The sequence below is a fragment of the Poecilia reticulata genome, chromosome 14, assembly GCF_904066995.2.
Source record: "Poecilia reticulata chromosome 14, P_reticulata-male-v2, whole genome shotgun sequence".
NCBI classification, from domain to species: Eukaryota; Metazoa; Chordata; class Actinopteri; order Cyprinodontiformes; family Poeciliidae; genus Poecilia; species Poecilia reticulata.
The window spans coordinates 23,389,775-23,414,808 of NC_088843.1; the positions used below are offsets into that span (position 1 = coordinate 23,389,775).

Genomic DNA, 25,034 nt, shown 5'->3' on the forward strand with positions numbered 1-25,034 from the left:
TGAGCTCACACTGCTGAGGAGCATGATGTGAGTGTGATAATGTGTGTCATGCCCTCATACAGACCACACTGAGGTTTTATTTCTCTTGTTTTAAAACGACTTAGTGGGGCTTAGTTAAAATTTTCTGATCAAATTATGTCTGGACAAAATGAACATTTTCTATTCTAAAACCCTTTTATTCCCAGATAAATTTTGGAATGAGCTCAACAACAAAGATATTTGTTGTTTTTAGTTTATTGAGCTTCTTCAACCATCATGTTGGTACAAAGTGCTGTTCTACTCATTCAGCTTTCCAGTGTTTCAGGAAACTGAAACTTTTTTGAACAAATCCTTCTTTCGAAATGTGGAAATGTGTTGGAGACGTCTGCGCTGCTGCTACATGTTTAGCATTGAGATAATATTTTAGGCTTGAATAGCTTCGCTGACAGGCTAACTCCTCTTAGTACGACTTCATCATATTGTTTTTACATATTTATATTGATATATATTTGTGTGATTTAAAAAAAAGTATGCATTGAAATCTATGTAATTAAATTAACTCATTAATATCTTTGCCCTATTTATTTTTTCCTTTTTTATTTATTTTTTCTCAAGGTCTTTACATTGAAAAAAATTGTTTTGGGGCAACTCAGATTTAAAGACTCACTATAAGTAAATAAATGAATATAACTGAGTAAAAAATAAAATTAGGTGCAGTTTATTAGTGTTGTAATTTTATATTTTTTAATTTTATTCTCTATTTTTTCCATTGAGTGTTTTCTACTTGCCTTACTGTTGTTTGCATTCAGACCTTTAGCTGGAACAAGCCTGTCAACAAACATGGTCGTGGCAACACCGTGATGGGAAATTGCAGAATCAGCACTTGTTGTGTCAAGGGGGAGACTGCCGGCAAGCGAATGCACCATCACTTCCCTGTGAGGCCGGGATCCTGTGCTAATGCACAACCTCACCAGGTTCCTGTGGTGAAACACTTCTGCAGTTGTTAGCTTCCTGTAAAAACCATCTCTAATATCAGACGTTTGATCAGCTAGAATGAATCAGAGCTAATCGTTATCAGATGTTGTCTGTGGAGTTGCAGTAATGAAGTCCCAGGGTCAATTGTGAGTTCAAAAGAATAAAAATGGCTTCAAGAAGTTTTTTTTTGTTGTTTTGAACTTCTACTGAAATATTTAACTATTTTAAATATTATTTTCATGCTTTTCACTGAGCTTTTATCGGGCGTTTTTGCGGCTACATGGTATTTAAAACAAGAACTTATGACAAAATGTCTTTTTTATTTCAAACTGGAAAGTATAAATGATTCCAACAGCTACTAAAATAATCAGAGATACACTGATTAAATGTTTTTTTTTTGTTTTTTTTTTCCTGATTACTAAATCTTGGTTTTCTTTGATGTCTGACCTGCTTTGTCTTCTAAAATCTATAACAAATGAAGATAGAAAATACATCTCTGAAAATATCATACTGCTTACTATCTTTTAGAAATCCATTAATATTATTTATCTATTGATGCATGGACTTGAACAGAACAAAGCTTTCCTAATTTGATCAGCAAGATTTAAGTGAAAATTGTGCAGAGTATGAGACCTTTTTGTTTTTCTGTCGCCCTGAGCACTGCCCTTTCCAAGTGTCGGATTTTAAAACCAGAGATGATTTAATTTGGTATTGTAGAAGTGGGATGCTATGTAACGAGCATGTGTCGCATTTCTTCATGTACACTTAGATTTTCACAAAACGGAAAATAAAAGCGGATCAGTCGAATCTGCCCTGAATGACAAACATACGAGACGGGCCTGAGGAGGTTCAGGTGGGAGAGCTGAACTGGAAATAATAAAAACAAAGATGGGTCAGTGTTTATACTTTTGTTTCACTGGGATTATATTTTATGTTTAATGTTTATTTCTGTGTGGCCCTTTGTATGTAGATGGAAATATTTGTACTTTAACTAAATCTCGTCCTAAACTAAATTCTCCACACTTTGGAGAATTTCATTAGCTTGGCTCTCTGTGAGGAGCTTCCCGGCTGGTTTTATGCGGCCCCCCAACTGCAGCTTAAGAATGTCTGCTGATGCCGAGTTTTGGTTTTATTTGAGGCAAAATTATTTCCGACAAAAAAAATCTTCTTTTCGTTTGGAAAATGTTGCTAAAAGCACAAAGCATTCATCTTTTAACAACTTTTTGCATACACTTCAATCTTATTGTAAAGAGGAACACATTTATCTCATGACTTTTACTCAAAAGCATGAAAATCTGCTTAATTTATTAAACATGACTAAATAAGGTAAGTGTTCTCATCGAGAGCATCTCCTGCGTGTTTTTCTATCCCGCTCAAACTAATTTGAGAAAATATCCCTCGCTAAATGTGCAAAACCAGGGCCGTGCAGAGACCACTAAAGGGGCAGGTGCTCAAAAAAAAAAGGGGGCACATCTAGCCGCATTCTAGGACAGAATTATTATGAATTATTATTATTATTATGTTGTACAAACCCCCCCCCCCAAAAAAAAACAAAAAATTTTAGTACATGTTATTTTGTGTCAGAAGAGGGCTTGCAGGCCTTTTCAAAATAATACAAAAAAGTTTTTTTTTTTTTTTTTTTATTAAAATAATTGACCAAAAGGGAACTTGGGGGGCAAGGAGCAAAAGGGACAGGTGCTCAAGCACCCCCAGCCCCCCACCCCCTTCTGCACGTGCCTGTGCAAAACCTTTTTTATGATTTTTACACAACTTTCCTACAAAAAAATATTTTATTTTAAGTAAAATATTGCATGCTTAGTTTATTGTTGTACAGCTAAAAAAAAATCACTATTTAAATTGTTTGATTCTTTTATTTATTTATTTATTTTTTTTCCGGCCTACAAATAAATGGTAAAAGGTTTTAAAAAAAAATCTTCATAATGACATTTCACACCCAAGTCATCCAGGAAACATCATCAGTTGTTGGCAAATACTGCTGATCCAGTACTGCTGCTAATTTGTGCGGCAGAACACCGATTGTAAATTTGCAGTCATTGTCTTCCGTCAGCTAGCAAACTCTGTTAGCGCTTCCAGCAGGAGTGAGATATTTCCAGAAGCAGCAGCTAATCTGATTGTAACTGTCAGTTGTATGAGACTAAAAAAAAAAAAAAGGTTTTCATGTCATAACATGTGAGATAGAGGGACTAGCACTGTCAGTGTTATCTGGTGGAGGTTTGCTCCTTCTCACTTGCAGGCCTTTATGAAATAACCGAGCTGCAGCGCGCTGCAACAGCAGTTGTGCAACATTTCAAACAGGGAAGCGAAAAGGGAAGCGGCTTCGGTTGCATGTGGCACCTGATCGCCACACCATAACCCCCCACTCCCTCCTTCAAAAACACACACGCAAACTCAACGCCGGTTGTGTAACCTTTTTTGTCTTATGTCAGCTAAGGCCCAATATGTGGCGGTGACTCAGTGGTTCCCCCCAGCATCTACGGAGATTTTTCAGTTTTTTGGGGGTTTTTTTGCGTTACTTTTCTAAACATTTAGTTGCTTCTCTTGGATCTTCTTCTTTTGTCTTCTGAAACCGCTAAAACTCGAGCTTTGCTCTGCTGTGGACTCTGCAGGCATGTATATCATTTAGAGCACACATAGCAAGACAAACAGCATGACTCCCCCGTTCCCCAGGCTGCCCTGCCTTTCCAAACTAACAACTTCTCCGTCTTGTGATCAAAGGGGCCTTAAGATTTATCCCTTTAATTTGGCACTGAAAATGGCTGATGGAGTCTATTAGCAGGCGGAGGGGCCCCCTGTTAGCACTTAGCCAGCTAACTGGAGCGACGGGCATCTGGCCGGGTGGCTGCCTGGCTGTGTGCACCCTAAATTCTTCTCTTCCTCCTCTCCTTGCCCTGCCGTGACCTCACACAGCTCCTTTCTCCTTGAAGCAAGGCACCATGCAGGCACCCCCTCACCCCCCTAACCTCCTACCCAACAATTTATGTGTTTGTGCCACAAGCAGGGGCGTGCCCTGCACTAAAATCCCATCCCTGGCCCATTTAGCACACTCCTCTTGGCCTCCCAGAAGACTGGTTATGGTGTTCAATCACTGTCTGGAAGTCACAGTTATTACTTCTAACCATGCAAGTGTTAATCTAAACGACACCTTGTTGCCGTTAGTGACCGCAGAGTAAAACTAATAAAACAGTTATTGAAAAATTGCAGGTAGTTGAACAAAGAAAGCTCAGAATGTCCATTTTTAACAACATACGGGTCAGTGAATTAGAATATAATTGAATAATGAATATGTTTTTTGTAACTCAAAATGTGGAGATGCTATGGATGTAGACACGCCTACTGAAATATTTTAAGTTTTGATTATTCTGGTTTACAGCTAATCAGGGCCAAAAATTCAGACCAATAAAATGTCATCAAACCAACTTAAACATAGTTTTTAATACGTGAATGTGAACCTAATAAACAGTATTTACACTCGGCTGTTGGTTGGACCTCCTTTTACAGGAATTGCTGTCACAATGCAGTGTAGCATGGAGATCAGCCTGAGGTTCTGCTGCACTGATGTTACAGATTATCAAATTACGTTTATCCAATTTAACAAGAAGTTTGTCATATTAAAGACTTTTTTTTAAGTTGGAGTTTCATTCTCTTTTTTTTCAATGTGACGCCAATCAAGCACACTATCGAAGCCCACATCCTGATTCTTTTTTGGCTTATCTTCACAATTTTGTCAGCTTATTTTCTGCCACACGTTTTTCTTCCACTAAACTTTCCATCAACATATTTGAATGTAGCACTTTTTAACCAACCAGATTCTTAGCAAAGAGTTTATGTTGCACATCCACATCATGAAGGCTTATCATGATGTGTGTGTGATAATGCAGGCAATAACACACACACACCTATATATATATATATATATATATATATATATATATATATATACACACACACACATTTATTTTTTATTTTATTATAAAGCTGTACAAGATCACATTTGCTTGGATGCAATATTTCGAATCCATGCACTGGCTACCATCCAGCTCACAGAGAGTGATGGGAACATCATGGTGATGGAAAAGAGAAGTGGGGAACTCAATAAACCAATGAAAAAATATTTGTTTTAACAATCGCTTTTTATCGTTTGTTTTGATTTATTATTCAAGTTTTCTAAGTTCTGGGCTTTCTTTAGCTGCAAGCTAGAATTAGCAGAAATAAACACACAGCATAGCTCTCTAGGTGGAATAAAAACTTTTCCGTTTTGAATTTAATGACGGCAGCATCTGAGTTTTTCAGTGACGTGGGGAAGCAGCTGTGCAGTGAGCAGCGCCGCTCCGGGTAACTTGCACCCAATAATGGAAGCTGATGAATTGTTGAACCACAATGTGTATTTACTTTGATGTAATCCATCAGCTTCACGTGACGGACCTGGAGTTGCACTCCTGTGGTCATAAAATTGTCCCAGGTGCTTTCTGCGAGGCCAGTCGATGGAGCCGGATCGATACGTGGAAAGGGTCCAGAGAAGTTTATCCAAGCGGCTGCGGCTCACAGAAGTAATAATCACACATAGCGCAGTGATGAATCCGAAGTTTCAACCGCAACAAAGGCAGGCTGTGATGAATGCAGATCAGCAGCAATGAGGGAATCTGTCTACATCTTCTCTGCACGTCTCTCTCCTCCAAAGGTTAAGTGGATGCTTTCGCCAAGCTAATTCAGCCATATGCTCATCTGCAGCTCACTCTGCGAAGGATGCCTCCTGAACTTGCAGCCTATTAAAAACTGTTTTTTGTCTCCAAAGCTCTGCATTTTGAACATTTTCCCAAATGGAAATGCATGCTGTGATATTGTGGATTAATCCGGGATTTTCAGGCGTTTTAGGTTGCATTACAGCGGCTCATGATCTAGTCACGATCACATGTGCGCCATCCCGTCTTTTGCATAACTTGTTGCATAAGCGCCTCCGCTGGCTGGCTGGCTGGCACTCTTTGTCATGTTACGGTCCGTGTCATTTCTGCTTTTGGTGGAGCTTATTACAGTACAAGCCGTTCCCTAATGTCACTGCGGTTGCAAAACCACACCAGCACATCGCTCCCTTACTTTTTTTTTCTCTCTCTGTCATCTAAGAATTGGCTTCCTGTTTTCATTTTGTTCTCCCTTTCTCTCTCTCTTTGTGGAGGTGTCGTAACCCAGAAGGCCGTGCCAAGAACAAACCAAGGTCTAGTCAGGGGAGATCGCTCTGTGCTTGCAGTGCACACGCACTCGCACGCATTCACACACACCCGCATGCATAAGCATGCACACAGCTGCTCTGCACACACCACAACCAGATGTTAAAAGGCAGTTAGCATGTTTCATGTGTGATGTGTATGGCATGTACGGAGCTTGTTGCCAACCCATAAAAAGCCGTTTGCCTCGGTTTGATCTGATGCGCCCTTCAACGGCAGCCTGCGTGGATGTACATGCGGCCTCCTGTCTCTGCCTCTTATTGTTGCTCAGGGTTGGACATGTTGATGAAGTACGCAGCAACATGGCAATCCATCCTGCAGCTCGATGGCTGCATGCTTCTCCGAAGTCTTGCATAAACAGAAGCAGAATGTTGTGCAACGGAGCTGGCGGTTTGCCCAACATTATTTAGATGGCTTTAAGATCCTGTTCTGGGGTTAACAGTGAAGAGAAGTCATGTGACACATTTTGACACATTAAAGGGCCATTAATGCGTATTTAATTATAGCTGTGCTGTAGGAGGACTGTTGAAGTTCTCATGATGTCAAAATTGTTGTTTTCAGATATTTATTCATTCAGTAAAATGCTAAATTAGAGATATTTTAGTTATCTGAAACATGGTGTTGATAGCATCATGCTGATGGATGGCAGTCTCAATGACGCTAAACATAAAGCAATAGATAAAATATAATGGTTTAGATATAATGGCCTAGTCAAAGTCCAGACTTAAGTCCAGCTAAAAATGAGTGGTAAGGCTAATATGTAATGATGCGCTGAGAACTTCTCAATGCATCAATGCAGTCTTTTCAGTAGTGGTGAGAATATTTTACTATCCGTTACTCTTACTAATTTTGGGGACACAATTTGATTCAAAATAGATTTTTTATTTTGTTCCAAGCGATTATTCATAATGATTTCTGCTTCAGAAATGAAAATGATCTTCATGATCTACTCCAGTCTTCTCTGCAAGGCAGAATCACTAATGGAGACATTAAAGTTCATTCCGTTCATTTGCGGCGTTCCTCCAAGTTCTCAGTCTTCATTTAGCAAACCTCACACACGGCGAAACTCATGTCAAACTTGATCTTCCCCGGAATTCAGTAAAAAACAGAATAAGTGCAAATGTTTGCCTTCTCTGTTGAAGGGTTAGAGTTAGGCTAACCCTAACCCTTTTTTTCCTCTTTACAAAATATATTTAAGTTTTTTAAATAAATTTTGAGACATTGATTTGGAATTGTAGTAAATGAGAATCGTTTTTTTTGGGGGGGGGGTTTATCCGCAATCAAGTCGCCGGGGCAACAGGTTGAGTGCAGCCTCATTTCTGTGGCTTGTTTCGTGGCTCTCATTCTCCGATTCATGATCTAAAGCTCATAACCGCAGCTGAGCAATATGCAATCCTCTTTTTACTTAGTCTTTAAATGTGCAGAGGCAAATCATATTCCTAACTACATTTTGTTTGACGTTTAATCATCTTGTGCAGGAGAATCGGCCCACAGAACTCGTGTCTGGGGAAGGAGAAGACACCCTCTGCCACAATTTGCATATTCATGAAGTTCCAAGTCTGGAGTCTCACCAGTCTGAGGGCGGATGGAGGGATTTATCAGATTAGAGCGCTAAATGCACTGAAAGCTAAATTACAGAGAACAACACATCAAACATTCAAATATATTCATAAAAGTTCTAAAAATGAAACGGTATGGTGCAAATTACAGCATGTTATCACAACAGAGTGAATGGAAACATACAAGTTTCCTCAGTAAAATCTGCAGCTTGATGACTGGAGTCCTACAAGTGTCTCAAATGTAACCAAGTTATTCATGTTTGGTAGGATGGACAGACAGACACATTGGACTGTGGTTACCAGACTCAGATCATAGAGAAAGCGTCAGCAGCAGGATCCTTCATGTGGAATATGAAAGGTGGTCCACCTTCAGAAATGTTTCACACATGGTCAGATCTAAAACGGTCGTCTGAGTCGTCCTCCTGAGACATTCTTACTTTAACAGTGGATGAAGAAATGATTTTTGATTCTCTTGTATATCAATTTATGAAACAAAGTACAGTTAATCCCCAGCTATTTGAAGGTTATTTCATATCCAAGTTGTTGGGATGAAAATTCAGCTTGGGAAGCTAAGATAGTTAGCCAATATCGTCTCAAGTAGCATTATGCTGACGTTTCCAGAGCAGCCAATCAAGGGGCTCCTCTCATTCTCCTAGACGTTGATTGTTGGAAATGATGAAGACTGTAGATGTTAGCTTCTGTGGTTGTGCTAATATAATTTCCACTCAGTGTATTAATGCATATTGAGGTATATTTGGTTTTTGAACTATTAAAATGGGCATCTCTAAGTATTTCAGGGGAGCTCTGCAGTATTTCTGGGTGGTTGTTGTTCCTAAACCCAGAGACCACTATAGTGCTGATATTTTTTTTTTATGTAAGACTTGTTTTCTTTTCTTTTCTTTTCTTAGCTTAAAGTGAGTTACTGTGCAAAATTCAGGGTTTTTTTTTGTTTGTTTTTTGTTGGGTTTTTTTTTTTTTTTTGCTTCAGTCATCAAAATCATACCTGGAGTGTTGTTTAAATTCTTTCATACATGTTTGAGAAATCCTTTAAATCTCCCATGGCAACCATTAAGGGGAGCCTAAATGCTTGCTCTTACAAAGTGTCACCTTGGAGCTGCAGTCCCCAACTGAGCTTCCGCCCCACAGAGCACCTCGTCCTCAGAGTTCCTCCAGACTAGCGGCAGCAGCAATTACCAAAAAACTGGTGAAACTCCACATCTGCTGAGCTACTAAGAAGGGTAGTAAACGGCATTGTGGAGGAGCATTGTTGTGACGATTATCTGAAGGGGACGTGTCGGAAGGCGTAGGAGCTTTTTAAAGAGACAGTGAGGCAAAGTCAGATTTTTTTTAAGTTATATTTGATATATTTACAGCATTTTTATAAGAACTGAAGGTAACAAAGTTACTTGACTGTGCTATAAACTGGCATTATGTGCTTGGAAAGTACATAATACTCCCTTTAAAACCATTTCTTCTGGTTTTATTGTACCAATTAGCTGTAAATCTGCCTAAGTCTCCCTTGCTGACATGGCGTCTCATTAAACAGTTTGCTTTCATGGTGTTCATTTTCGGTATTTTTTGTGTCCAGCAAAAGGTGGAGAAAAACTGAGTTGTCTTACATGTTTGTATGTAAAGGTCCTGCAGACTTCAATTTTAAAACTATCTGCCTCTTTCTTTCTGTCCAGCTGGAGAGAAGGCCATCGTTTGTGACCAGTGTGGTGCCCAGTTCCAGACCGAGGAATCCCTGGAGGCTCACCGGCAGATCCACACCGGTAGGAAGGACCTCACACACACACACACACACACACACACACACACACACACACACACACACACACACACACACACACACACACACACACACACACACGTGCACGCACGCGCACACATGCAGACCCCCAGATGCACCTTCGTGACCACTGGCCTCGGCTGCACAAAATCCATGAGAAAACACCAACATATCCTCCTGTTTCATAAATCAGGATGCGTTGTGTTTACCGTGTGAAGCTGGGCTGTTTAGGCTCATCCGCCCGTCTCCAATCAGCCTTCTCTGACTAACCGGAGCTATGATTGACAGACACATCGCATCATCTCGGATTAGTCCCGCTCGTCCTAAATCAAGACAGACCCAACAGTAATCAACAAGCAGAGAGAACTTGGCAGGCCGACGTTGTTTATCATCGCTCGGCTCCGTACATGGGAAGGCGAGGACGACGCAGGTGCCAAGATGGAAATAGGAGGAAGTAAATCCCCGTTCGGCAGATGTGTGGTTGGCCTGGAGCATTTTGCCGCTGCTGGTGAACTGCTTTTAATTTGGGAGGAGTCAACTGTGTCATATTTCTGTTGTAGATGTCCGGAGTGTTGTGGCTGCTTTTGAGCGTCCATGTTTAGCCAGAGAGTCTTGAGGTTAAAATAAATACATAAAAATTAAAACTCCTTTTTACTGAAAATCTTGAACTTTAGGCATTTCCTATATTCCTAAACATTTGGAGATTAACAAACCTTTCCATTTTGTCCTCATTTGTCGAATTCAGCATAAAACCTGCATTTGGTTTTGTATTCTTGTACATTTGAGGTTAGATTTAAATAATTTCAGAATGTGGTAAAAACTGAGATTTATAGATCACATCTCTCTGATTCTTTCATTTTGTTTCTGCTTTAAACTATCATGATCTGCCTGCAGCTGCATACATCTGAAAACATGCTCCCCTCAGAGGTGGCAAGAAGAAATTAAGATTCGGAATAAGTTTATAGCTTTAAGCTGTTCCTGAAGATTAGTTAAACATGACAGTTTCAGCATTAATTTACAGGCCAATATGGCTCTCACAAAGAGAAAATGTCATACTATAAATATTTATTGTGCAGAGTGTGATTACATTAGATGTGCAGAGATTCATTAGATTAATTTCAGTTATTTACATTTTTGCCAATTAATTTTATACCGTGTTGCTGATTTTGTCTGAATCTTTTCCACGGCTAGACTTTAGTGCTGCTGCAGCACTATTCACTGTGCAGCTTCTTTACAGTTGAATAACAACCTTGAGGCGCATGCCTGCCCCCTACTGGACTGGAGTGTGTGCAACAGGGCCAGAAATGTGTCATAAGCATTATTTTTAAGGCATTATAGCTAATTTAATAATCACTAATTAGAATAAACCTCTGATATCGTTTTCCACAGGAATATTCTAAAGAAACAAAGCTATTTTTTATTTTATTTTGTTGGTTGGCTAGAAAATTTTTTAGTTTCACTGTTTCTTAAAAAACTTTCAGTTTTTTTTTTTGTCAAGTTTAATTAATTTAAATGTGCCCAAACCACTTGTTTACTAAAAGTTGCCATGCATTTATTGATCCGGTCTCATTAAAATTATGGTTCATAGAAATCTTTGTGTCTGGCCTAACGATTCCCAGGTTAAGAAGATGTTTAATAAATCTGTGAAAATCTCACCCTAAAAATTACAACAAAAAAAATCTATCAAATTCCTTCGTTGGAGCGCCAGAGTTGTACTCAAGTTAGTTGACCCTTTATTTCAACAAGCAAAACATTAAGAACCGTTTCTTATTTATAATTTTAACCTGGAAGTTCATAAAGCAAAAATTTAAATTGAGGTGGAGGCCACCACACACAGTCCAAATGGCTCCCGGCCACTTTGGACACTTCATTGTTAAAGGCTCTTTATGTATATGATAAAGCTTAGCTGCATAATAAAACATAAAACCATACAGACAGGTTAACATTACAAGTCAAATACAATGAGGAAAACACAGTAAATCTGAACATTTCCTTTTTTCTCTCTTCATTTTCCAATGTAAATAGTGACAACAGTTAATACATGCTCCACCGGTCAATCTGCAAATTGGTTTAAAATCCAGTTGATTTATTGTCTGACTGCCGGATCTGTCAAACTGCTTATTTTAATAATTGTTTTTCTGTGCTCCAATTCTGGTTTTTGGTTCTTGGCTGCTCTTCACATCGTAAAGTTTAATGCTTTCATCTCCACACAGAAAGAAAGAACATGTCGGAGTCCGTCCGGTCTGAATTAAAACCTTTCTCTCTCATCTCAGTTCTTCCTTTTCTCTGATGCTTTTCTTCGTTGACCTACGGTAGTTTTGACAGGAAGTCCATGGACTCTTGCTGTGTTACAGAAGATGCCATGAATTCCATATCTGGACCTCGGCTCTACAGTACCAGAAACGGAAATCTAGGTCATTTAAATGTGAATTGTAAAATCTCGCAGAAATAAACAGTGCCTGCTTCTCTCTCCTCTTTGCTCGTCCACATGTGGACAACGTCCCCCAGAGGGTGCAGCCGATGAAAGGTCACGCCCTCCAACTAGCCAGTCAACATCACCATCCCTCAAACATGTCAAACAAAATAAGATGAGAGACAGACGTCCCTCCCAGGCCAGGAGCGTTTCTATTATTGTTATTATCGAGTGTTTGAGTTCTTCCTCGGGTTTTCTCCAAACACCCGCCGTCATTCATTGGAAAGGGGGCTCTGGTTTGGTACAGGCAGGATTTAGGAGCTCCCCCTGAGGGGCTCGCCCTCCGCCAGCCGGCTCGTTGGAGGTAAAGAAGGGTTAAACGAGGCTAATGATTCAACAGCCATAACAGCGGAAAGGAGCGCTCTAAATATAGGCATTCCAGTCTGGAACGAATGGCGGGGGGGGGGATGGGGAGAGATGGGGTCCGCTACAGTCATGTCTCCGTGCCAGACAACTGCAGCAGCAGCAGTAATAGTATAGTAATCATCCGTGTGTTAAGCCCCTGTGAGGAATCACACTGTGAGAAATGGGGCCTGGTAGAACATGACGCGACGCTTTCACCGCTCTGCCTGATTCCCACTTTCGGTTTCTTGTTCTCCGACACATTCCAGCCGCCGTGCTCCCTTGTTCCCCGGTCCGCGGCGCTACCGAGGAATACCCGACAGTAAAAACATTCCTGTTCAACACTTTCCCTGCTAACGAGTCAACGTGGAGAAAGTTTCTGAATAAATTCAGCTTTTTTAGCAGCACAGCAATTTCACTCTGAAATACGTAGAAAAATCCAACCTTTACTTGAGGATATTTATTCAGCAGGGGAAAATTTTATCTTAAGAAAGAATTACCCTGAACAATCGCTTTACTGTAAATATATCTTAAAACATACTTAGTGAAATCTAGGCGATACCACGGTTAAGGAGTCATTTCTTAAACCTGAACGCATCCAAATATAAATGTTATTGATTTATTATAATTCCGGAAAATGTAAGAATCTTTTTAAAGACAGAATCAAGAAATCTTGTTCTTGATGCTGAAAATAGATTTTAAAAAATGAAGAACTGTGTTTTTATGGCTTGTTTTGCTTCCTTTGGTGACATTGGCTCATGTGACAGAAAGTGTAAAAAGTGTTTTCCTAAGTTTTTGGATCAGACTGTAAACCTGCATTCTCTCCTTTGCAGCAAATAGTAATTATACTGCAGATGAAGTGCACATCATTGTAAATATGTTGTTGCCTTTGAGTGCAGCATTTGTAGGTTTGTCCCTTAAATTTTGCTGGATGATAAATTGCCCCTGAAATTATTGTGAAAAACAATGAAACTTGACATTTTGACATCTATTTCAACTAATGTAGTAGCAATAATAATAATGGTATAGTAATGCAAGTACACCTTCTCAAAGATTAAAAAAAAATAATAATCAAAATCACGTTTACCACTGGAACTGGAAAACATTTTAAATATCCAAAATAAATAAACACAACAACAATTAAATTGTATATTATGAAGTCTCTGTGATCAAAATTGTTTCAAAAAATATTCATCAGGGAAACAAATTGGAACAAAAGTTCCAATTAGAACTTTTCAACGATATTACAGGTAATCAGCTCATTAAAGATTGTTGTTCAAATGGAAAGTATTAACCGGATCTTAATTTATCATATAGTTATTGATGTATTGCATCATTTGACTTTAAATAGCTGACTTCATGTTAAACTTATTTGTCGAGACTTTACATATTCAGCAGGATAATGTATTTTTCAATGCAAAATTTATTAATTTCAGGTCTACATAAAGTCTGCACTCTGATTTTAGTACCATCCGGTCACGTCTAAGTCCACCAGTGGCTGCTGCCTCGTCACAAACAGACTGCATGTTTTCTTTGCTTTTTGTGTATGTGTTGAATATTGCATATGGTGACATTCAAAGGTTAAGTATCATTCATGTGCTGAGCTAAACAGAGTGCAGAGTGCCTTTAGCCAGCTGGCCCGTTTCCAGGATCAGCGACTGAGACGAGCAGCGGGACGCAGCAAGCGTCCTCCGTTATGTCCCTTCCGTTTCCTTGGAGACGCACCGTTCTGCCTTTTTCTGTCCTGGTTCTGGGTTTATTCAGGCAAAAATAACACAACGTTATGTGAATTGAGCAAAAATTCACTATGAGAGAAAGAGAGAAACGTTTTTCTCATCTGTTCTTTAGCTCAACGTGGGTCATGCTGCTTTTTCAGTCTCTTTTGGCCTACTTCATGTTGTTAGTTGGGTTCTGTTAGGCGAGTTATTGATTCTACTGATCCTGGCAGTAATCAGGCTAACAAAACCCGACCAAAGAAATGTGATTAACTTATGATTTAACAAGGATACATCTGCGTTGGTTCAGGCTTTAAAAACTTGGATTTCCTTCAGGGTTTCTGACTTAAGATTACACTAAAAAAATCTTGTAAATTGTGATTCCATGTCTTAGACTGATTTTAAAGTTAGTTTGATAACCTACTATGAAGCAAAATAAAAACAGAAAAAAATTTGTCAACAGATTGAAGAATTTAGTGAATTTATGGAAGAAGTTTAAATTTGTCAATACCTGAATGTCATCAGAACATTAAAGATCAGTCCAGTAATAACTAATACGTAAATAGTTTTGTTAATATTAATGCTGAGCCAATGGAGAGAAAAACTTTGTTTTACTCGTCTAGAGGACCTCAGAATTTAGACACTTGCTTTGACTGCTGTCATTTTCATGTATTCTTTACGTCGAACAGCAAGAAACCTTCACTGACAACAAAGCGCTTTGAGTTTCATTTGATGCTGTAAGCAGAACAAACAGGAATGCATTCATACAGGAAGGTTTGTACAGTGCCCAAGACACACAAGAGTAGGCGTGTGGTGGAAGGAGGGGGTCACTGTTGGCCATCAAAGCCAGATTTGATCTCTGGCTGAATCTTGGCAGCGATTCAGCTCTTGGCTAACGTTCCCCCATGACAATATTTGGCCTCTGCAGCTGCCTCTCTCCCCGTCTCTCTCTGGCTGCTCTGAATAGGAACTATTGTCGCATCTCCTCCGCTGCTCGGATCAGCTGCAGTCTGACTCAATCCCTGTTTGCCTCCCTCTCTGTCCATCTTCTGGTTTCAACACATTAGCCAGTGCACACCTCTGCGTGGCATTCAGAAGCTTTGATGTTTCTGGGTTTGTCCCTGTCATGGACCAACTTCCGCACATGTAGGACCACAGATGAGAAGCTTTCATTGTCTAGCGATTCGATTTCAATTTTTAGGTTCACGATTCGATTCAGAAGACTAGAATAGAAGTTTTTATATTCTATCAGTCTAGAGAACGTGATATGCAGTACATGTGCAAATAGGAGAGGCAAAGACATGCAACTTAATCAATTCAAAATTCCCAGGACTAGGAATTCTTTACAGAATTGATCTATTTATATTCCTGATCCTGAACCTCTGATGTAAATGTCGGATGTTCTTGTGTGCTTCGGCCCACTAAACGTTCTTCTGCCGACTACCATCCTTCCTCTGAAGTGTTGTGCAACACAAACTGATTTTTAAAAGCTCTCCTGACAGCTTCTCTTTGTCTCATGTTTTCCCAAACTGGATGGCATCGTGTCGGAGTCTCTGTTTCCCTAAATTGGAGCTCACTGTGGGGCTTTTGTAGAGCAAAGAACACCGTCTGCCTGGCTTTAAAGGAGAAACGCTGCTGTCACCGAGAGCAGTTATTAAACCCACTCAAAGTAGCGGAATCTCCTCAACTGTTTTGCACTGATCAGGCATAACATTATGACCACCTGCCACCAGCAAATGATGTCAGGCCTTTTAACTATTTGAATATGACGGAATGACGGATTTGAATGTGATAGTTTATTTCACAAATACGTTTTTTATCCATAAACAAAAGTAAATTGCCTTCATGGAGGCATTTGGAGGATTTTAATAATGTGGACAGAAAGGATCTTTGATAGCAGTCAGTCTCGCAGCAATTCTAAAGAAACCTCTGACTGAAGAGTGTTGGTGTATGGCACTCTAATGACTAACGTGGCATGTTAACAGTACAATTTGAAAAAAGAAGAGACAATATTTCACAATAACATGTCATGGACTAACGCTGCTAATCCACCTCATGTGCTTTTGCCGCTTCTCTTAAAAACAAAAGCCATGAAGCCTCTTTTTCAGCTGCTCCCAGTTGTTAAAAAAGATCAATGTAATAATCCAGATTAAAGAAACAAAACAAAAGACACTGCATGGAAACAAATTGAGGGTAATTCTCAACAAAAATGCACTAAACTCTTTTTCTAAAATGTGAAAAAAATATTTTAAGTGAAGGATGAAAAATATTTAAACTCAAAATTGTGCCTTTTCAAAATAGAGGTAAAAGACAACATGCAGTGGAAGCTCTCATCCTGAGAGATAAGACTTTGTTTTTATAGAAATCGTCCTTTTTACTTTGTGCAAAATGGTCAGTGAACAAAAAAAAGAGGGGGCAAAAAAAGCGGGCTAACGGACCTAATTATTATTAATGTTGTGAGTCATAAATGCATTCTGTTTTCTGGATGCCAAGAGACTTTATAACAAATGCTTGAATATTCTAGAAGAAAATAGAATAGATGTTGCAGTCGAACATCATGCGCATGTCATTCTCATCACTTTGGTTATCCTGCGGCTGTTTGAAAGTGAATTTTGTCCCACGCCATCCTCGTTTTTTAACGAGGCCACATCTAACGTGTCATTTTGAGGCTGCTTTTCCAGTAAAGCCTCTCCCAGTTGATTTTTCTCTCCACTCCTGCCTCCGTCTCCGCGGCTCTGTCGGCTAGATTCATTTCTTTCTCTCCAGTAAATCGCTTTGGTTCCCTTCTATAATTTATAGCTCTTGCGTTTTATTGGTAAACCCGCTGTGCACACATTCGGCTTGATTTAAGCGTAGCTTGATGCTGCAAAGCGAAAGGTCAGGAAAGTTGCTCACAAACAAAACACTAAGCAAGAATTTGAAGTTAAATGTTTTATTTTTCGAAGTGCAGAGGAAATGCAGATCTGAGCAGGTGATTAACTGAAACTCGCACATAATACACATATAGTGATATGTGTATATGTTTGTTTCAATCCCTTTGGATTATTATGGCTTTCAGCTAATGAAAACCCACAATTCCAATGTTAAATAAGATTAATAAAAGTTATAGTAGATGCAATCGCTGGGAGTTTAAAAAGAAAAATGCTCAGGTTTTTATATCAAATCCAATTTTAATCCTTTTTTTTTTTTTGAAAGAAATTAAAAATGCCAGAAAAAATAGATTTTCTTTTTCAAAGTGTTGACCTGAACTGAAATTCCAACTAAGTACAAGCTGTATAACATGCTTGTAAAACCACGGCAGATGCTGGAAACCCAACGAGTGTGTTGTTGAAAAAAATCTACACTATCTACATAAACAAAAAATTCAATAAATCAATTACATTTATTCATCAACCAACGCTAACTGGAAATACTGCAGTAGTCAATAAAATCTTCAACAAGCAGGGTAAGTCACTGAATGTCATTGTTAAAACATGCTCTCTGCATAGAAAGTAGTTTAGTGGATGAAAAGGTTGCAAAAACTGGTTCACTGACCATAGCTTGATTAACCAGAACTTGATCTGGTGACCTGAAGGCCCACGTCACAGGAACCGGGGCCTGCAGTAGAATCACATGCTAATCTCCTCCATGCTACGCCGCATCGAAGCAGTAAAACATGCAAAAGGAGCCCAGATCAAAAAACACTGAAAAACACACCGACATTCTGATGTTCTTAGAAACAGAATTGGCTCCAAAAATGATCCGAAATTATAAGATGCTAGATACTTCATCATGTTGGAGTAAATATATCCATTTTCGTTTGCTGATCTGGGATCATGTCGTGGGGGCCGCAGGGTGGTAGGGAGGTCCAGACTTCCCTCTCCGGGATTCATTACCCCTCCAGCGGATCCAGGGTCTTCCTCCGGACCTCCCCCCGGTGGGACATTCCTAAATCTATACTCAAGTTTCACCTTTTAACATTAAATTTATGAAATTGCCTTTCAACTTACTGAAATGCAGCCACATATCCAGAGGTAAACAGCTGTAATCTGCAGTGAAATGTGCAGAATCAGCTGCTGAGTTCAGGCCACAGTGTGAGCCGCTTGCAGTTATTCAGCACCAGAAACAGGGACTGCATCTCCCATGTGACCTGTGTATAAATGAGTTTGGACTCCACAAGCCTCGGAAGAATTTGTTGTCTGACTGTTGGTGTTCCTGTTTATACATGATTCATCCCCGTGCGCACACACACAAACACACACAAACACATAGACGACGTTGGAGGAAATCCAAATCTAATAGGAAAGCTCTTACTGTCGTCTCTTTTTCTTGCTTTTTTGTACTCTATCTCCCTTTGCTCTTTTTTTTTGTGTTGTATTTTTCGATTTTAAAGAAAGTCTCGTAAAACAGAGACAATATGCAAACCATGGAGTGGCAAAGGCGGGTTTAGCCAGTGGGAACACAGCGTGATTCCAGCAGGCCTCAGCCACAGAGTAAACACTTTCTTTTCTCAAGCCAGAAATACTTTGGCTGAAGAGAGAAAGAGGGGGAGCGCTGGAAAAGGAGGGAGAGAGGATGGGAAGAAGAAAACTGTCGCGGTTGGGAATAAGGACCTCTTTTAGTCATATTACTTTGCCTTTTCTTCCTCTCAAATTGTTCACACCGGTGGCCTTGCAATCAGACCCCAACACACACACACGCGCGCGCAAGCACACACACAGTCCAGTCATGTCACTCGAGCAAATTAGGCCAATGGCAGCACTACACAGGGGTCACGTCAGAAGTGCCGATTGTCTCAATCACATTAGTCCAGCGCTGGCATCTGTTTAGCATTTAGTTAATTGTGATGTTATTAAGTTGTCAGTGAGCATTAGGGCGGCGATAAGCAAAGCAAATATTCCTGCAGCCCAGAAAGGCGACGTTGTTGTGTTGCGCCAGGAAAGCCAGCGACCGCACAGTCGCTGTATCTCTGCAGTCGCTGCCTTCAAAAATGAACGCCATAAAGTGGATTTCAATGCGATTACAAGTCTGCTCTTTCTGGTGGAGGGCAGATGTGCATTAGCATTATGACTTCTGACTACCAAAACGTTTGCAATGTCAGGCTTCCTGTCCGTGTCATCTGCTAAGTCAAAATGCTGATTAGCGCCACACTCCTGCTCGACGCGTCGGCGGCCCACTCATAATTGAGCAAGCTGTCCACGGTCCGGGGGAGATTATCCGTCTGTGTGTCTGCGACCCGGCTGTCGGCGAGCGTTCTGGCAGCAGAACTGGATGAATGAGGCCAGGACTCGCAGAGATGGATGTGATTCATCTGTGCTGCTCAAACCGACGCTAATTAGCGTTAGCGCTGTGATGTTTACTCTGTGATACATTAACCTCAACATGAACATAAACAGTGGTTGTATTTAGGAGCTCTAAGCACTTTCAAAAGAATCATTTTAATGTTTTTACAGTTAATAGAGGTCCATCACTTTTAAATTTCAGTCACGGGAAAGTCACAACGAGCTGTAAAGGTTTTCTGCCCGGATTTCTCATCAGTACAAACAACGTGTCCCTTTTTGCTATTCAGCTGTAGATTTGCTGCTGCGTTTGGGATGGTTCTCCTGTTGGGATCCGGCTTTAACTCTTGGATGAAGGACTTCACATTTGACCTTTGAATACTTGATGCAGAAGAACTTGTGATTGACTCAAATTGCAGAAAAACAAACCCATATCATCACCGTTCCACCACCATGCTTTAGATTTGCTTTGAGGTTTTTTTTTTCCCCCCCAAACGGGCATCTCTACTTTGATCTAATTTGTCTGAGGGATATTTATGTTTTGTTTAGTTGCAGCTTGCAGAACAAAGTTGCCACTTTCTATTTTAAAAAGAAGATGTTTTTTTTTCTTCAAACTTTCTAAACAAACTGTGTTTGATCCATCTCTTTCTACTTGTTCTGTCTGGAGTTTCTTGTTAAGTATTGCAACATTGAGTAAATGAACAAATGTCTTGGGTTCTTAAGTATAGTCCTTTACTGAGGCCTGTAGAATCTGAGATGGAGCTCTTGGGTTTTTGAGCATTGCAACTTCTCATGCCAGGATGATGACGGCATTTTGCTTGAATAAATGTCCTTTTTATAGTATGGATTGATATTATCTCTTAACTGTTCTTAGCCTGATGGAAGCTGCTCATCTATCATCAATGCTAATATCTTTAGCATTTATGGGCTGAAACAATTAATCATTTTAATAATGATGAATCAATTCTTGGAATAAATGTCAACTAATTTATCAATCAATTTTTAAAAAATGGCCATTAGCTTAAAAAACACAAAAGGCCATTCACAGCAGTAATTAAGCCAAGACTGTACATACATTTTACATTTAAGATAAACACATCCTTGTATGTAAATATGTTCTCTGCAAAATTCCTCAAGTAACAACTTGAGCTTCATCTCATTCAAATGAGTGCTGTGTTATTTCATTGTAGGCAGTTAAATGTTTATTTCCTTAAATAACTAAATGTTCTTACTGTGGTTAAACGAAAAATCTGGAGAATGTGGCAATTTTTTTGTCCATTTAATCAACTAGTCAAATCGATTGCTAAAGTTGGTTGCGGCCGTAACGTCTTTCCCACCTGTCATCGTGTTAACACACACCTGTATTTTCCACACCACCAATCTGCCAACATCTGCCCTTATAGAGCTTCTCACTCTTATGATGATTGGTTCATCAGTACGTATGATAAGCAGTCAATCCAACTTTGTTTTTTCCTGTGATTGAATCATCTCTTCCTATGACTAATCCAAATAATCTGATGTAAAAGATGCCAGGAGCACAGATTGAGTTTCACTCTCACGGTTCAGTCTGCCTATTTCTCCGTAAACAAACAGCTTTTTCTCGTCTCGTCCCTTCATTTCCCTCTCCTCGGCTCTCTCTCACCTTCCAAACCAAGGAGAGTACAAGTGGTCAGAGACACTATCGCCAGCTAAATTAAATCAAGCGGCACTAGCCAGACTACAGTCACTTCTCCTGCGAATCTCCCTCCCTTTTCCCTCCACAAACAAATTTTTCCCCAGATAAGATCTAAATGAGTTTTTCCAGGCGGAGGGAGATCCTCGCTCTGGCTGATGGATACCCGGCTCCAAGGCTACAGTGTGACCAGCGCTCAGTTGTAATCATCCTCCGCCGCTATAAGTGTTATGCACACCGGCCCGTGTGAATAGAGGATAGGCGGCTTGTGTGTAAATGAGATAAAACCTGTGAATAAGCGTTGGCACAGCCACATTCCCCTGCACCCGGCGTCATTCATTGAGGAATACCCAACTGGGCCTTTTGCGGCGCCGAGCCTCATCGCTGAGGCTTAATGTCACGGTGGGCACGGCCGCATTGAGGCATCGCCACGGGAAACCACAGGGCTACAACATGTCAGGGAGGGGAGGTGGCATTCTTATAAGCTGGGTGGGATCCAGTAGCAAATTGGGATGCAACAGTGTGGATCCCCACATGGACACATCATTGTGGAGCGAAGACATCAGCCTGCACATCCTGGGAGAGCAATAAAATGATGCGGTGCAGGGGCACTGGGAGGGTCCAGGTTGGGGGCGGATTATAGACTCCCAGAGGGGCTCTGCGATTCACAGGCCAGAAAATAGAAGTCAGCAGGACATGCTGCAAATCTGGCCAGCCAATATCCTCCACCCTGCACCCCCGCCTCCCTCCTCCGACCCCGAGGATGTGTCTCAGCCGTGCGTCACAATGCAACCCCGGCGAGCGCGTCCCGTTGTCGGACAATTTCAACTCCCTTGGACGCCGCCATTCTCTCATCGCATTTGCATGTCAGCCGCTGTGGCTTTGTCCGAGATCTGCCTGGTTAAGAGAGAGGGAAAGCTGAGATAAGGACGGAGAGTGGAAATCATCATCCAGGGAATAAAAAGGGCCGCTTTTGTCAGGAGGTTCCCTGCTTCCAGATATCCCATCGCATTTTAACCTTGGCGAGGCGAGGACTTTGACTATAAAGGGATTTGCCCAAGAGAGAAAGAGACACGGAACATCGGAGCCACTTGGACAATAGCCGAGGTTCTTTTGTTCACGGCGTTATTTGAAGTAAATCTCCCTCTGTAATTAGATTGGAGCTGTTTGTGGATATCTTAGGAGAGCACATCAGTGGTAAAAGCAGCAACATGCGAGGGCCCTTTTAATTTACAGTGCAAATACCTTTCGATTAGCGTGGAGAGAGCCGGGGGGGAGACTGAGCAGGAGGGACAATGGGCCAGTCTCTCAAGCTTTTTCTTCCTTCCTGTTGTTGTTTGAGAGAGGGAAGAGGCTCGAGCCACTCTCCTCTGTTCCTTAATTGTGTAGCAAGGAGATTAGTAGGAGTGCTTCTAACCTTTCACCCCAAACAAAGGAGCCATCAGATGCAGTTGCCTGGTGACGCGAGGTTTCGCACCGGCAAACTGAGCTACCTTCCCGACTCCAGCTCCTCAGGTGTATCTATAAATCAGAGAATCATTAAAAAAAGGTCATTTATTTCAGTCATTCAACTTGGATATAGGAGATACACAATGAGTACATTAGAATTCTGGGTAATTTTAACATTTATTGTTTGTTGTCTTGATGCTTGTTGACATCCTCCATGATGAGGGGAAACCACAGCAGGCTATTGTTAAGGAAGCTTGATTTTCACTGCATGCTGCATATTAAGAGAACATTGTGTAGAATGAAAATAACTTAGTTTCCCAAAAATGGTAAATTTTGCATATACAATCTGCAGTTTTCATACAGAAATGTTATCCTACTGAACCGTATGTCTTTATACTGTCCAGCGGATGCACTCGGTACTTGGTTGTGGTTCATTTTGCATGAATTACTGCATCAGTGCATGGAGGAGCTCAGCAGCTGAGATGTTAAAGGAGCCCAGGTTCCTCAGTAGCAGCCTTCAGCTCGTCTGTGTTGTTGGTTCTGGTCTCTGATCTTCCTCCTATCAGCCTGCTATGTTGGGTTTAGGTCAGGGCAGTGTTCTGCTGGCATCATGGCAGACATTGGTACTTTAAGCAGTTTTAGCGGCCCTACTGCAAAATGAAAATGGGATCTCCATACAACTTGTCATCACAGTTGACATCTGTTGCTGACTTTGGATTTGATAAAACACAGTGGACCAATATATTTTTTTCCTTTCAGTATCTTTTCCTCTAAATTTCTTGGACCAGGCTCTGTGCAAACACTTTTTGTGGCTGGTCAGCAGCTGTGTACTGGTCAGTTGTTAGGTCAGCATTCTTCCTTTAATGTCACATTTCTATTTTGAAAAATCTTGATTTTTCTTAATTATCATTTTCAAAATCTAAATTTTTTAGCTATAAGTTATAATTTCAAGCTGAAGAAATAAAAACACATATGTTATATTTTAGTGTATTTCATTAATGTTTGAATTGAGTAACTGTATTAACTGAATCAATAATGTAAAAACAAAAAAAGGGTAATAAATGAACATTACAAAGTTGAGTTAATTTAGATATCAGTTAAAAACTCTTAAAAATGTAAACATTTAATGTTAGGTTTTCTTGATGGAATACTGTAAAACTTTAAATACTTTGGAGCAACTTTTTGATTTGACACAGTTGCTAAAGAAAGTTAAGTCAACTTAATTGAAGTTGTAGCAATAATTGTTTAGTGTTCTTAACTGGACAGTTAAAGTTGACAACTGAAATGAGTCAAAGCAACAAGGAAACTAGATTTAGTCAAGTTGAATCAAATTTTTTTACAGTGTAAGCCTCATCTAAACTCCTAATAAAACTAGCAGAACTGTTAGTTGATGCCTTTACAGACTGAAAAGAAAATGCTTCAGTTTTTCCTTCCACCAAATTTTCCATTAACATTCTTGAACAGCCTCCTTCTTTAGCAGTGGCCTTTCCCGGGGGAACACATAGATCACTCCATCTGTAGCAAATGTATATAATGTCAGTCTGTGACTTTTTGAATCGAGTCGCTGTAATAGATGAACTTTTACAAGATATTCTAACTCCTGAAAAGGTGATGTATTCTCTAGCGTTGCTTGGACCCCCCTGTCCAAACCTCTCCATGTCCCCCGTACATCTGACAGCATCCTTAATGACACCGAGCGGCGTCGCTAATGAAAATGGTCGTTGGTCCTCACTCCAAGTCGCTCTCTCAGACTCGTATAAAAGTTAATGTACCCATGACAATGACATTCAGACGACCGTTTAGCTTTGGACAAATGCTGCGTTTCTTGGTGCCGGCAGCAGCTGGGCACGCAGAAATGTCCTTTTACACTGCGTGCATCTCAATCAAATGGCACTTAGCGGTGTCATATTGATTATGGGAGCTTAACCCCCGTCAATCTCTAATGGCTCATTTTGGCAGCATTCCTAAATGAGTCGAGCGAGACTCAACAGGAGGGGGAAAAAACTGCTTTCTTTTTGGTCTGCAACGTCCATTTCTAGCATAAGATGGCTATATTTATTATTAAGGAGACATTACGTTTGTATTCCGTGTTTGTGTCTTCCCATGTCCTACAGCAGGAATGAAATGGGGTAAAAAATGACATTTAGACCTAATTATCACTTCATTTAAATGTGATCAGCTCCCAGTTGATGAGGAAACTGAATCTAATCCTGAAGTTAATGAGCTTTCAGAAGCAGCTCCGATTAAAAATAAAGGCATTTTAATATAATTTTCTTTATAGCAGTCTGTTGAGTGGTATATTTATTTCTATTTTACGTTATGTTTTTACATCAGAAGCTTTATGATGTTGGACTATTCTTGTGTTGGACAAATTTATTTTAGACGAAAAAAATATTTTTTGCTAAATATTTTTTGGGGAATCTGGTACGGGTGGGCATTTATCATATTGTGTATCATTTATCTTGAAAAAAAATTTCTCACAATAAGAGTTTTATTATGATTAATGTAATTTATTGATAGCAAATAAAACATAACTGACAGTATGATCGAAAATTTTGTTTTTGATGTTTTTATCAATTTTTA

At 40.1% G+C, this 25,034-nt stretch overlaps 1 protein-coding gene across 2 annotated transcripts in view; it reads left to right on the forward strand.

Annotated features, from left to right (window-relative positions):
- zbtb16a (zinc finger and BTB domain containing 16a) overlaps positions 1-25,034 on the forward strand; it is a 173,942-nt gene that overhangs the window by 100,674 nt on the left and 48,234 nt on the right. For both annotated transcript variants that reach the window (XM_008428574.3, XM_008428573.3), the window contains one exon: positions 9,439-9,525. In XM_008428574.3, coding sequence (XP_008426796.1) covers positions 9,439-9,525 — 87 coding nt within the window. The remainder of the gene's footprint in view (positions 1-9,438; positions 9,526-25,034) is intronic.